This window comes from Rhineura floridana, chromosome 2 (genome assembly GCF_030035675.1).
Source record: "Rhineura floridana isolate rRhiFlo1 chromosome 2, rRhiFlo1.hap2, whole genome shotgun sequence".
In the NCBI taxonomy this organism is placed as follows: domain Eukaryota; kingdom Metazoa; phylum Chordata; class Lepidosauria; order Squamata; family Rhineuridae; genus Rhineura; species Rhineura floridana.
In genome coordinates, this window is record NC_084481.1 from 51,933,341 (window position 1) to 51,946,433 (window position 13,093).

At 45.2% G+C, this 13,093-nt stretch overlaps 1 protein-coding gene across 1 annotated transcript in view; it reads left to right on the plus strand.

Annotated features, from left to right (window-relative positions):
• Nucleotides 1-13,093, plus strand: part of DPP4 (dipeptidyl peptidase 4) — a 106,625-nt gene that overhangs the window by 18,985 nt on the left and 74,547 nt on the right. The window contains exon 3 of the mRNA XM_061608639.1: nucleotides 12,294-12,383. Coding sequence (XP_061464623.1) covers nucleotides 12,294-12,383 — 90 coding nt within the window. The remainder of the gene's footprint in view (nucleotides 1-12,293; nucleotides 12,384-13,093) is intronic.

The window sequence follows — 13,093 nt, forward strand, 5'->3', positions numbered from 1 at the left end:
ATTAAAACAACAATTACACAAAGGATAAAAAGAATTTTAAACACCTGGCTTCAACTGGTAGAGGAACTTGGATGATCTTAAAAAGCTTAATGGTTTGGCTGGCCTTACTGGTAGCCAATGAAAAGCAGCAAGCTGTTTATACAAGTTGGAATAGGTGTTCAGATACCCAGGTGAGCACAAGTGGAACTCCTTTGGGAGGTTTTTGTAAGCAGGTAGGTCCTGAGTGTGCTCTTGCGTGTGCTTTCTGCTATCAGAGAAATGACGCCCGGCTCGCTGTGCAGCTGACGAGCTGGGCAAGGTTGCAGGTGGGGGTGAAGACGCTGCCTCCATCTTTAAAGGGGGCAGCGTCGCGCGTTGCACTTGTGACGTAAGCGTGACATGCAGCGTGAGGGGCGGAGGCACCTTTGGAGGTGATTGGCAGTTCCGGAGGCCTGTCTGTCAGGGCTTTACGGCTCGAGGGCAGGATATGGGCAGCTTCTGGGGCCAACTTATCCTCATCTACCCAGGGGCTATACGGCCCCGGGTGGGGATGATGTGGGAAGGCCCCCCTACTCACCTGCAAGGTGTGGCCAGGGTAAAGGGTAAGCAGATGGGCTTGCCCTTGCCCCAGGAGGGGCTGGTCACCCGAGAGCTGTGTGGCAAGCTACTTGCTTATAGACAGTTCCCGCACCTAGGTTTCCCTCTGCAGGTCACTTTAAATTGGGTTTTTTGTTTACTGTAATTTAAATAAAGTGGCCCTTGTTCAACCCAAGCTGATGTCTCTGTGTTTTATTTCACCCCTCAACTGCAACCTGAGATAGGTATAGTGGTAAGCAAAGAGAAGATACTTGTTGCTTCTAGAAGAGCCATGGAGGATCCTCAGTGCTGGGTGACCAGTCACATAGTATTGCTACCATACAAGATGGTGCATGTTATTAAAGCTTGTTGTGTCAGTGCTACAGACTAGGGCATTCTCTGCTTTCAAAGGATCTATGTTTTTAGGCACTCTGTGAGGTTATGTGGCTTCCCTTTTCTTGTGATCTACACAAGGACAAGATTGGATATTGTTGGAAAGCCCTTTTTCTTTTGTCTGCTAATATCTGATGTAAGATTCTGCACTACATCTGTAGTTCTTTGTAATGATTATTCCTGTGGAAAATGATTTTTAATTTTGTTATGTTGTTTGTTAGAATGTTAAAAAGAAATAGATGCCCACATCATCCTGAGAGAGATGTCTTGAAGTAGCTCTTGTAGAAAAGCCTGTAGCATCAGGGAAGATGTGTGTCAAGGTCGCTTAATTTGCTTAGACATCGCATTCCTATGTTAGAGTAATGGCGCTTACACCCCCCCACCAACGCCCTAACCTGAAGAAGAGAAAAACAACACCAAATAAGGAATATGGAAACTTAACAGGGGTCTTCCATGAGGGGAAAACGAAACTACACGTATGGGATTTCTTGTAAATGGGCTGATTTCTGGGAAATGGGCAGGGGCATATGCTGTACTTTCTATACGTAACTTTCCTGGGAGTAAAAAGGCTGGCTGCACCCAGCCCAAGCAGAATTGGCCTGGCTATTCTCCTCTTGCAAGAGTACTAATAAACTTGGCATATTTTACCTTACTTGTTTCGTAGTTCCTGGGTTTATTGGAACCTTGTGATCTGGGAGCGTGCCTAAGCCTTTCAATATTCCAAAATATTGAGGCATCATTGTTTATTGATAACAATTTGGCGAGCCAAGCCAGGAGATACCTTCGCGCCCTCTGCGCTCTGAGCGTGGTCCACAGGGGGTCGGGGGGAGCGCTCCGGGCTCTCTTTTGAGCCTGCCCCGAGGCTGTGAGAGCGACTGGGAGCGTGGAGGTATCGCTGAGATATCTCCCTTTGAAATCGAAACAAGTCTGAAGTGAAGGGGGGCTACGGAGAGGTGAGTCGCCCAAAACAGGCTGAAGAAACAGTGTGAGAGTGTGTGAAAGGGCGTGCACGAGACGGGTCATAGTTCCGAAGCGAGTGTGGACCTGCCAGTAGCGCGTTTCTCACACCTCGCAAGGGGCTGAGCCGTAAACGCAGGGAAGTGCGTGCCGTACGTCATTGACTGTTCTGTGTTCATCTTAGACATCTCCCCAGTAAGGAAGGGAAAAAGGCTTACCGCAACATGGGGAAGGGTGCTTCGAAGCAGAAGGGAGTCAAGGGGACTGGGCACATGGTTAAGGAAGAGAAAGGGAGGGTGCGCGCAAAGGAGCGACAGACACCGTTAGAATGTGTATTGAACAATTTTCTGGACTTTGAAATTGCAATCTCGTCTTTGGGAGGGAAAAAGCCTCAGCCAGAAACGTTGAGAAAGTTTTGCAAGATTGACTGGGTGGAGCTGGGGGTTGGATGGACGTCACAAGGCTCATTTCGCCAAATAATACTCAGAGTAGTCTCCACACTCGCGCGGATGTTGCCTGATACTGCAGAATCATGGCAATACGCGCAAGCCTGGCAGACGTTCAGCCAAGATCCTCCAGAAGATTGTGCGCTGCAGATGGCTATTGCCCAATGCTCTCTCCAAAAATTACCAAAAATGCCCCCAGTTTTGGAGGCAGAGGAGGAGACGGGGATGGATCGGGCGCTTGCCGTGCCGGCGCCACCTCCTCGGGCGTTTGCCGCGCCGGCTCCGCCTCCTCTGGTGTTTGCTGTGCCCACGCCCCCGGTGCCGCCACTACGGGCAGGGGAGAAGGGAGAGGGTCTGGCGTTTGGTGCATCCGTACCCTCGGCGCCGCCGCCCTACGGCCCCTCCCAGTCTCCACCCTATAGCCCCCCCCAGCTTCCAGCCGCATAATTTTCAATGGGATCCCAAACACCAGAAGGGGTGGGATCATCCATATTCTCCCCCCCTTTCCCCCTCCCCTTGTCAGCTTCCAAGCCACTCGGAGAAACAGCCTCAATGCCGGTTTCCAGCACACCCAGGGAAACAGGCTTAGCAGCAAGCAAACTCAGTAAAACTATTGAGATTATGGAACAGATTTTTAGACAAGCACACGATCAGTGGCAGGATGCCCTTGATCAATATTCAGACTTGATTAGAATGACTAAAAGTCTTGAAAGCACGCCTGGTTTAACTTCTCAACGTTTGGACTTTGTGGAAAGCGTAAGAAGGGAAAGAGTAGCCCCAGCCAACAACATCGATTTAACCCCAATGATGCTACGCAGTGGCGCCACCTTGCCAGCGCCAGCAGTAATGTGTCCCATGAGAGAAGTTATTGATGGTACAGGAGGACTGGCATATGTACATATTCCCTTTACTACATCCGATTTGTTTAATTGGAAAAATCAAATGCCATCATTAAGGGAGGATCCTGATAAACATTATCAGCTCTGGGATTCTATTTTTGCCAGTCACCACCCCACCTGGGCTGACATACAAACTTTATTGAATACTCTTCTGAGCCAAGAGGAAAAGACTCTAGTGTTGAGTCAGGCAAGAAAGGTGGCAGAAGGAGAACAGAGGGCGGCGGGTGGCATCCTGAGATTGGCCCCAGACAGAGTCCTTCCAATGAATGCGGACCCTAACTGGCCCTCCACACCTGGAGCCGCCCCTGAATTGGAACATTTTAAGAGATTAATCCTGGCAGGCATTAAGGATGCCATTCCAAAACCCACAAATATGGCTAAATTGTATGACATGAGACAGGAGAAGCAGGAATCTCCCTCCTCATTCCTTGAGCGTCTTACTAGCACCATGAGGAAGTACACCCCTCTAGACCCACAAGGAGCTGACAATCAGCGCCTCCTTGTCACCCTGTTCATTGGACAGAGCTGCGCAGATATTCGCAAGAAATTACAGAAGGTTGAAGGCGTGATGGGCATGGGACTGGGGCAAATTGTGGAAATTGCACACAAGGTGTATGTAAACAGAGATGAAGTAAGTAAGAAAGAAGAAGGCAAGTTAATGAAGAAACAATGCAGCATGATTGCAGCAGCAATTGCTACAAGGCAGGGGGAAGACAAGGAAAGAGGACCAAGGAAAAGACTAGAGAAAGATCAATGTGCCCGATGTTTAAGAAGAGGCCATTGGGCTAAAGATTGTAAGAATGACAGAGTAAATAGAGATGGGCCAGGGGAATTTCGAGCAAGCAAAAGCAGGCCAGTGGAATTTCGCAATGTTGATCATGAAATGTGGCAGGAAGGTAAAAGGGCTGGACAGCCACCAAAGAAGGAGGTTGAAAAGGAAATGGCCCAGTGGGCAGACAGTGGAGAGGAATCCGAATGAAGGTGGATGGGATTTGTGGGGGACCCAGCAGAAGAACCATGTTTGCCATTAAAAGTCAAGGGAAAATGCATCACTGGATTAGTGGATACTGGAGCATCGTTCTCAATGTTGCCACGGTCAAAATCCTGTCAATATAACCCCAGTTCAGAGACAGTCACAGTAATGGGAATTGAGGGGACCCAACAGAAATTACCCCTAACCAACGCAATGGCAGTTCAAGCTGGCAGCAAGTGCTTGACCCATCAATCCCTATTGTCTGATGCTTGCCCCCTTCCAATCATAGGGCGGGATCTCTTGAGTAAATTACAAGCCCGCATTGAATTTGATGGTCAAAGCATGAAAGTTATACTGCCTAAAAGCCAAGAGTGTGCTTTCCAAATGATGGCCCAAGGCATCAAGGAAAAACAAAAGGCCCATTGGGACCCTGTGCATCTCCCCATTCACCCTGATGTGTGGGCACGAAAAGACAATCCAGCACGTGCCAGATATGCTGCACCAGTCAAAGTCACCCTAAAACCAGGAACTGCACCTACCCCAGTGAAGCAGTTTCCCTTGAAAGTAGCGGTCCGGAAGCGACTGCAAGAATTGATTGACCAGTTTAAAATTTATGGATGGCTACATCAAACAACCAGCCCACACAATACCCCCATCTTCGGGGTCTCTAAGGAAGGTCACCCAGGACAGTATAGGTTGGTCCAAGACCTCAGAGTAATAAATGGAAAGGTATTGGAGGATGTGCCAGTGGTGCCAAATCCACACACTCTACTGGCCCGTGTTCCCCCCCAAGCCACAGTGTTCACAGTCCTGGACTTAAAAGACACATTCTTCTCAATACCATTGCATAAAGACTGCCAGGATCTCTTTGCTTTCCAATGGGATGATTCTGAAGTAGCTCGCAGTTGCCAACTTACCTGGTCCGTGTTGCCCCAAGGATTCATCAGCTCGCCGTCTGAGTTCACTAAGGCACTACAGACAGACATGGCCGACTGGTACAGGTCCAAGAAGCAATCCACCTTATTGATTTATGTGGATGACTTGCTTTTATGTAGTCCAGATATGGAGAGATGTGTGACAGAAGGAGTGGAATTGCTGAATTACATCCATGAAAAAGGATATCGAGTATCAAAGGATAAAGTCCAGTGGGCGCAAGATACTGTCAAGTACCTGGGATACTTAATCTCAAAGGAAGGCCGTGTTCTCTCTCCTGAACGTAAGGCAGCAATCTGTGCACTCCCACCACCTCAGAATATGAAGGAGCTACGGACATTTTTGGGACTCACAGGATTCTGTAGACAATGGATTCCCGGATACAGTGAATTGGCGGACCCCCTCTATGGCCAGTTGAAGGAACATTCAGAAGCTAGAGTGGGAGTAATATTGTGGAAATGGGGAAAACAGTGTCAGTCTGCATTTGAGAAATTAAAGATTGCCCTTCAACAAGCACCAGCATTAGCATTGCCAGATGGACAGAAACCCTACCGCCTTTATGTTTCAGAATGTAAGGGAGTGGCAGCAGGAGTCCTAACCCAAAAGATGGGAATAAAGCAAGTACCTGTGGGGTACTATTCCTCCAAGTTAGACCCAGTGGCACAAGGATGGCCGGCCTGCCTTCGGATTGTGGCTGCAGCATCCATTCTCCTAAAGAAGGCGGAGAAGATCATGATGGGTGCAAAGGTTGAAGTTTTCGGTCCACATGATTTGAAGAGGATATTAGGTGGAGCAGCATCCAAAGTCCTAAGTCCAAGTCGACTAACCCAATATGAACAACAACTCTTAGCAAGGCCAGATCTGGAACTTCGGCCCTGCAATGTTCTTAACCCAGCCACGCTTCTGCCTGAACCTGGATCTTTGCAACACGATTGTATCCAGACCATAGACTTAAATCTAAGACCACGATCTGACCTTACAGATCTCCCAATTCCGGGAAGAGACCTCTACATTGACGGGAGCTCACGTGTAATAGGTGGCAAACGGTATGCAGGATATGCGGTATGTGAACATAGACGGGCTCTCCACAAGGTTAAACTCCCAGCACATTATTCAGCCCAGATGGCAGAATTAGCAGCAGCAATAACAGCACTTGAAGAATTAAAAGAGGATGAAGGAAATATTTATACAGATTCGAAGTATGTGTTCCAAACAGCCTACGCCTTTGCCATGATCTGGAAAGAAAGGGGATTTGTAAAAAGTGGGGGGAAACCCATAGAAAACAACGCCTTAATCAAGAACTTGCTTGAAGCCATATTATTACCTGCAAAAGTGGCCATCATCCATGTACTAGCGCATGGCAGAGAAAAGAACCCAGAGTGGAGAGAAGGGAATAGAATAGCGGATATGGAAGCAAAGGATGCAGCAATCAATGGAACCGAGCCAAGACATGTGATGGCCCTAACATTCTCTGTTCCCACAGTGGAACCAGTATATTCCCCGAAGGAGATGCAATCGGCAAAGGATCAGAATGCCAAAATGTTATCATCTGTATGGCTACAGATCCCAACAGGACAGATTGTGATTCCACGAAACCTACTTCGACATATTGTCCATGACATGCACCAACGAACCCATTTGGGAGGCAATGCCCTGGGAGACCTCTTAATTAGACAAATTATCGCCCCAGGCCTATATGAGGAAACACGAAGGGCGGTAGTCAGTTGTGAAGTTTGTGCCCAGGTGAACCCCAGTCCGCGACCACCCGCTCCAATGGGAGGAAGACCTTGGGCCTATTATCCCTTTCAAAGACTACAGATAGACTTTGCAGAGTTACCTCCAAAACAGGGTTACAAATATCAGCTTGTAATCACAGACCAACTTACAGGATGGCCGGAGGCTTTTCCATGTAGACGGGCCACAGCCCTTATGGTTGCAAAGACCTTGCTGAAGGAAGTGTTTCCTTGATATTCGCTCCCGGAAGTGATCGAGTCGGACCAAGGGACGCACTTTGTAAGCAAGATCATAGAAGGACTGGAACAAGCCCTCGGTATCAAATGGACATTGCACACTCCATGGCATCCCCAGTCATCTGGTCAGGTTGAACGCGCTAACCGGACCCTGAAGACTTTACTCACTAAGATCTGTCGAGAGACTAAACTAAACTGGATTACAGCCCTACCCTTGGCCCTCACAGTCATGCGGAGTACACCTACAGGGAAAACTAAATTGACCCCCTTTGAGTCCCTTTTCGGACGACCTCCTGTTGGGCCATGGCCGCAGACAGAATCCGTAGAATTGAATCAGATAGTAGGGGACATACAGTTAAAGGAATATGTTGTGGCTTTGCAGTCTGTTTTGTCTTCCATTCATAGGCACAATCGGGAATTCCAGAGACTTCCATTGGATGTGGCCGTCCACAACTTCCAACCAGGCGATTGGGTATGCATTAAGAAGTGGAAAAAGGAACCACTACAGCCATCGTGGGGGCCTCCAGAGCAGATCATCCTGGTTACCGAGACAGCTGTAAAGACCTTTGGCAGCCACAAGTGGACGCATGTCTGTCATGTGAAAAAGACATCTGCTCCAGTAGAAACCAAGGAACCAGAAAAGGGAGTAGCCAAGGACTCCCCACCTGGAGGGGCGAAGGATCAGACGCCTGAAGCAAAGTGGCTCTCGGAGACAGTACCGGGTCTCGGCCTGAAGCTACGTCTACGTAAAACCTGACTGCCATCTTAGGGAGCGAACCGGGATGGGCAGCTGGGGGCGCATTTTTTGGACTAGCTTTAGCAATTTGCTTGTTTTTTACCTGTTGTTGGCTGTATCGTTCTATGAGACTTGGGGGAAGGGTCCGGGGTTAACAGAAAGTTGTTCTGAATGCATTGTTCAGGCAATTCAAGATACAAGAATGATTTTTACTTTAGTGTATCATACACAACCCCCTGAAGACTGTATGCCAGATGGGACCACATGTGTTCATAATGGTACTATGTATTCTATCTGTAAGAAAGATTCTAAGGTTCAATGTTATGATCCCGCTACCCCTGTACGTCTAAATGTCACTGTATGGGCAGGACTTGGATTTAACAAGGGTCCAGAGCGACCGGATCTATATTTTCTAAATTACACCATTGGCCTTTTAAAAGGAACACAGCCCCTCACAATCATTTTTAATGTTTGTGCAGCCATGGATAAAATAGCCTATAGATCTTGTGGATCCCAGGCATGGAGAAAACAATATGCTGGAAGACATAAATATCTGTGTAATAAGGCCCCACCTGAACCAAAAGGAAACCCATTCTTGTCACCATGTGTAGGATGGGGAGAAGGAGGATGGCGGGGCATGTGTGATCATACTGATGGAAGGTATAAAGGATGTACATATTTGACTAAATTCCAAAGAATACCCCGGACAAATAGAGTCTTCCTGAGGGTGGCCCGCAATCACCCACCCTCAAATAGTTATGGAATTGGAATTGATGGAGAGGGAGCAGATCCTATGACATACATAACAATAAAGGTGGAGAAAGTACGTGATGGTCAAATTAGAAACCTTGGGTGGTCAGTTTACAATACTCTGCAGCGTGTAGCCCAAGCAAATGACAAATTTGACATCTCGCCTAAGGCAGAATAGCTATGGCTGAGGAGATTGCTGAGACCCTCATGGTTAAAAATTGTTTTGTGTGTGGAGGAACGAAAATGGGTGAACAATGGCCATGGGAAGCCTTAGAGGCAAGCCCAGAAATATATAATAATATGTCTTCAGCTGGAAACATTACCAAGCGAGCAAAGAAAAATAATTTAATTTGGACACTGACCACAAATTTAGTCGGCCATAATTGTTTCACCCGAAACGGAACAATACAAGTTGGTCATCTCATCTGTTTAGGAACCTGGGACATACAATATTCCCAGTGGGAATCTCCAAGTAATCTTACCATTCCTCACAAATTCAACCTAACCCTCCTGCCATATATAAAAGAGGCAAACAACCTCCCATGGCATGCCCCTGAAGGAATGTATTGGATATGTGGCACCTTTGCCTATGAGGAATTACCAGTCAATTGGTCAGGAAGCTGTGTGTTAGGATGGATAAAACCCTCGTTCTTCCTGTTACCTGTCCGGTCTCGCCAGGTGTTAGGGGTTCCTGTGTACCAGCCAGTGGGAACCCAACGATGCCGACGAGAGGTAGATACGACCTTTTCCGGTTTTCCCTGCAAGGAAGCTGACTGGTATGAAAAACAGGGTTCTGTTTGGAGTTCAGAACGCATTGTATGTGTTTATGGTCTTGCCACATGGGCTGAGGATGGGGCCTATGGATATAGAACCCCCATATATATGTTAAACCGCATCATCCGATTACAAGCGGTATTAGATTTGGCCGGACAAAGAATTGATAAGGCTTTAAATATCCTTGCAGAAACCACAGACAAAATACGCACTGCAGTTTATCAAAATAGATTGGCCTTGGATTATCTTTTAGCACAAGAAGGCGGAGTCTGTGGGAAGTTCAATTTGTCAAACTGTTGTCTCCAAATAGATGAAACTGGACATGTAATTAAACAACTAACAGAAATGTGGCAATTGACCCATAACCCAGACCAGGAATGGAAAGGATTCAACATCAATAATTGGTTCAGTAGCTGGTTTCCTAAATTACCAGGGTTGCAAGCCATAGTTGCTATGATTGGGTTAATAGCAGCAGGCTGTATTATTTGACCATGTGTAATACCAATACTCATGAGAACTGTAAACAACAGTTTATCCATGCTCGCAGAAAAGAAGGCCATACAGGCCTATGGAAAGATAATGTATCAACAAGTATATCAAGAAGAAGAAGCCATGTGAAAGTAAACTTTCAAAGGCTTCTGAGGGGGGAATTGTGGAAAATGATTTTTAATTTTGTTATAAGTTGTTTGTTAGAATGTTAAAAAGAAATAGATGCCCACATCATCCTGAGAGAGATGTCTTGAAGTAGCTCTTGTAGAAAAGCCTGTAGCATCAGGGAAGATGTGTGTCAAGGTCGCTTAATTTGCTTAGACATCGCATTCCTATGTTAGAGTAATGGCGCTTACACCCCCCCACCAACGCCCTAACCTGAAGAAGAGAAAAACAACACCAAATAAGGAATATGGAAACTTAACAGGGGTCTTCCATGAGGGGAAAACGAAACTACACGTATGGGATTTCTTGTAAATGGGCTGATTTCTGGGAAATGGGCAGGGGCATATGCTGTACTTTCTATACGTAACTTTCCTGGGAGTAAAAAGGCTGGCTGCACCCAGCCCAAGCAGAATTGGCCTGGCTATTCTCCTCTTGCAAGAGTACTAATAAACTTGGCATATTTTACCTTACTTGTTTCGTAGTTCCTGGGTTTATTGGAACCTTGTGATCTGGGAGCGTGCCTAAGCCTTTCAATATTCCAAAATATTGAGGCATTATTGTTTATTGATAACAATTCTGTCTCATCTGGGGTAATCTTACCTGCTCAACACCTAGGGCGGCATTCAGCCAAACTGTTGCACTAGCAGAGTGTTCTTCAACTTTGGGTGCCCTGATGTTGTGGGACTACTCAGCTGGCTTAGTCAGTGGCCAAGGATGATATGATGGGAGTTATAGTCCAACAGCGTCTGGAGACCCAAGGTTGAAGAACAGTGCACTAGCAGAATGACTTCAACTAGTTCAAGGGAATTTTTCCTCTTTCCTTTTTCCACCTTGTGCCCTGTGCTCCCCCAAATTGCTCCTGAGGGTTTGGGGAAGCCTCCTGAACAGATTTAGGGGGCATGTGGTGGGAGGAGATGGGAATAATGTTCTGTTGCACATGGGAAAATACTTGTGCGGATGAAACATTCAACTTAGTGATACAATCCCTAGCAATCATGCACCATACTGCTGTGTTCTATTGGGGACAGGAGGCAAAGCTGGTCATTGCAGCCTTCCACTTTTAATTTTTTTCACCCTACTTTTAATCTTGAAGCACAGCAGTATAGCTCTGTAAACACAGCAGCTCAAAGGATCAGATCTTTATTTTAGAGCAGAAAGAACGTAACATCCTGGATAAGCATTGCCTGCTGTTTAATAAATTTTACTTTAATTTATAGTGTTGCTGGCATAATTTATGTTGTATCTATCCAGTTCAGCTTTTGCCTATAGTGTATCAGGAAATCACTTATACAGTATTTCTGGTTATGAGAAGGAATAAAAAACATTTGTGCTAGAAAGTAACTTTAGTACTGATTGCATTTATCTTCTTTTTGAACCATTCATATCCACATAGCATGAAGATATTATGGTTATTGTAACATACAGCTTTATGACAGTACAGTAATATGTTTATTTCCAATCCCTAATTATGCACCTTTCAAAAAAACACCTGGTTTATTAAAATAAAAGACCATACAGCACAAACTCAATGCTGTATGTTTTAGATGTATGTATGTATGTTCACTATGCATTTGGGCACATCTTAAGATACTGTAATCAACTTTTGCATGATGATTGCTGAGATCAAGGAGCAGATTTCTATCTGTGTTTGGATGCAATTGGACACCACTTTGAATCAAGATGGGAAACTGAACCTTTCAAAACTGCACAAATTTGGAACACTGGTTTCAAAACTGCACTGGTTTTTTTGTTTGTTCGTTTCGTAGCATTCCCAAGCAATGCTGAAATGTTTCAGAACCTCAGTGTGTTTTCTTTTACTTTGAAATGTATAAAGTCTAATGGGAGCAGAATGTATATGAAAAATGGGTGTAAATGAATCTACAAGTTCTTTTGCTGTGCTGTACTTTTATCCTTGTCTTACCCCAAAGAAGATATATACAACCTTAATACTTCAATGGAGTCTGTTTGCTATCTTACTCTTAACATTTTCGCTGTGCTATCAAGAGACATGCCATGGTTTTACTATTCTAGGAATAGCCAAAGAGGGGGATAGAAAATAAACTTACAGATTTTTCTTTTATCTTTTAGGAAGACTTTGGGGGTGGGGAGGAGATAATAAGAGATCATAGTGATGTTGCATCACCAAATATTCTATCAATATTGTAAGCATAAGTGTAATCAAGGCATTTTATTTGTAAATGTTTTTGGAGATGACATCCAACTCAAGCAATCTTATTTTCCCTTTATTAACAGGTGCTCATGACCCCCGCAGGAAATTTGGTCTACAAGATTATTTGAGTGGTGATTTTCAGTACAAATCATACAATCTGGAGTGGGTTTCAGGTAACTGACATGCATTTGTGGGCTGCATTAGGGCTGCTTGCATGGTACAAAAATGAGGTGTTTGCAAAGTGTGTGCACAAAGAGAGAAAATATGTACATGGAAGTCTTGTTAATTGCTTACATGTGTTCAGAGAGACATTGCTATTTTACTTATTTTCATTTTTATACTGCCTTTCCTCCCATAGGAGTCTAGGGCAGTGAACAACATAAAATAAATAAAAATACTGACCATACAATCAAAGGTTTTAAATTATTGCATTGCATGGTTAGAATCCTTATGTTATTCACTGCCATAGGCTCTTATGGAAGGAAAGGTGGTATAAAAACTAAAATAAATCCACAGACCTTTCAGTAAACATTCGTGTATTAAATGCCTGGGCAGACTGATGTGTCTTTAAGTTGTGTTGAAACAGCATCAGCATGGGGGACAAATGCATCTCCCCAGGAAAGAAGTTCTACATCCAGGGTACTGCCATGGGGAAGTCCCGGTCACAAGTTGGTTTGCCATGAGTCCTACTCATTGGTGACATGTTTGCTTATTCAAGCATTACATTGTCTACCATGTTCATTTCTATTTTGGGTGCATTAACAGTGGAATCTGAAACTGCAGTTTGATGTAAAATCAGACTGATTACAATATATTGCTACTTCAGGAATGACTCTAGCTGTTGGGAAAAAAGAGGACGCATGTTTTCAGCCTGCTATGTTTA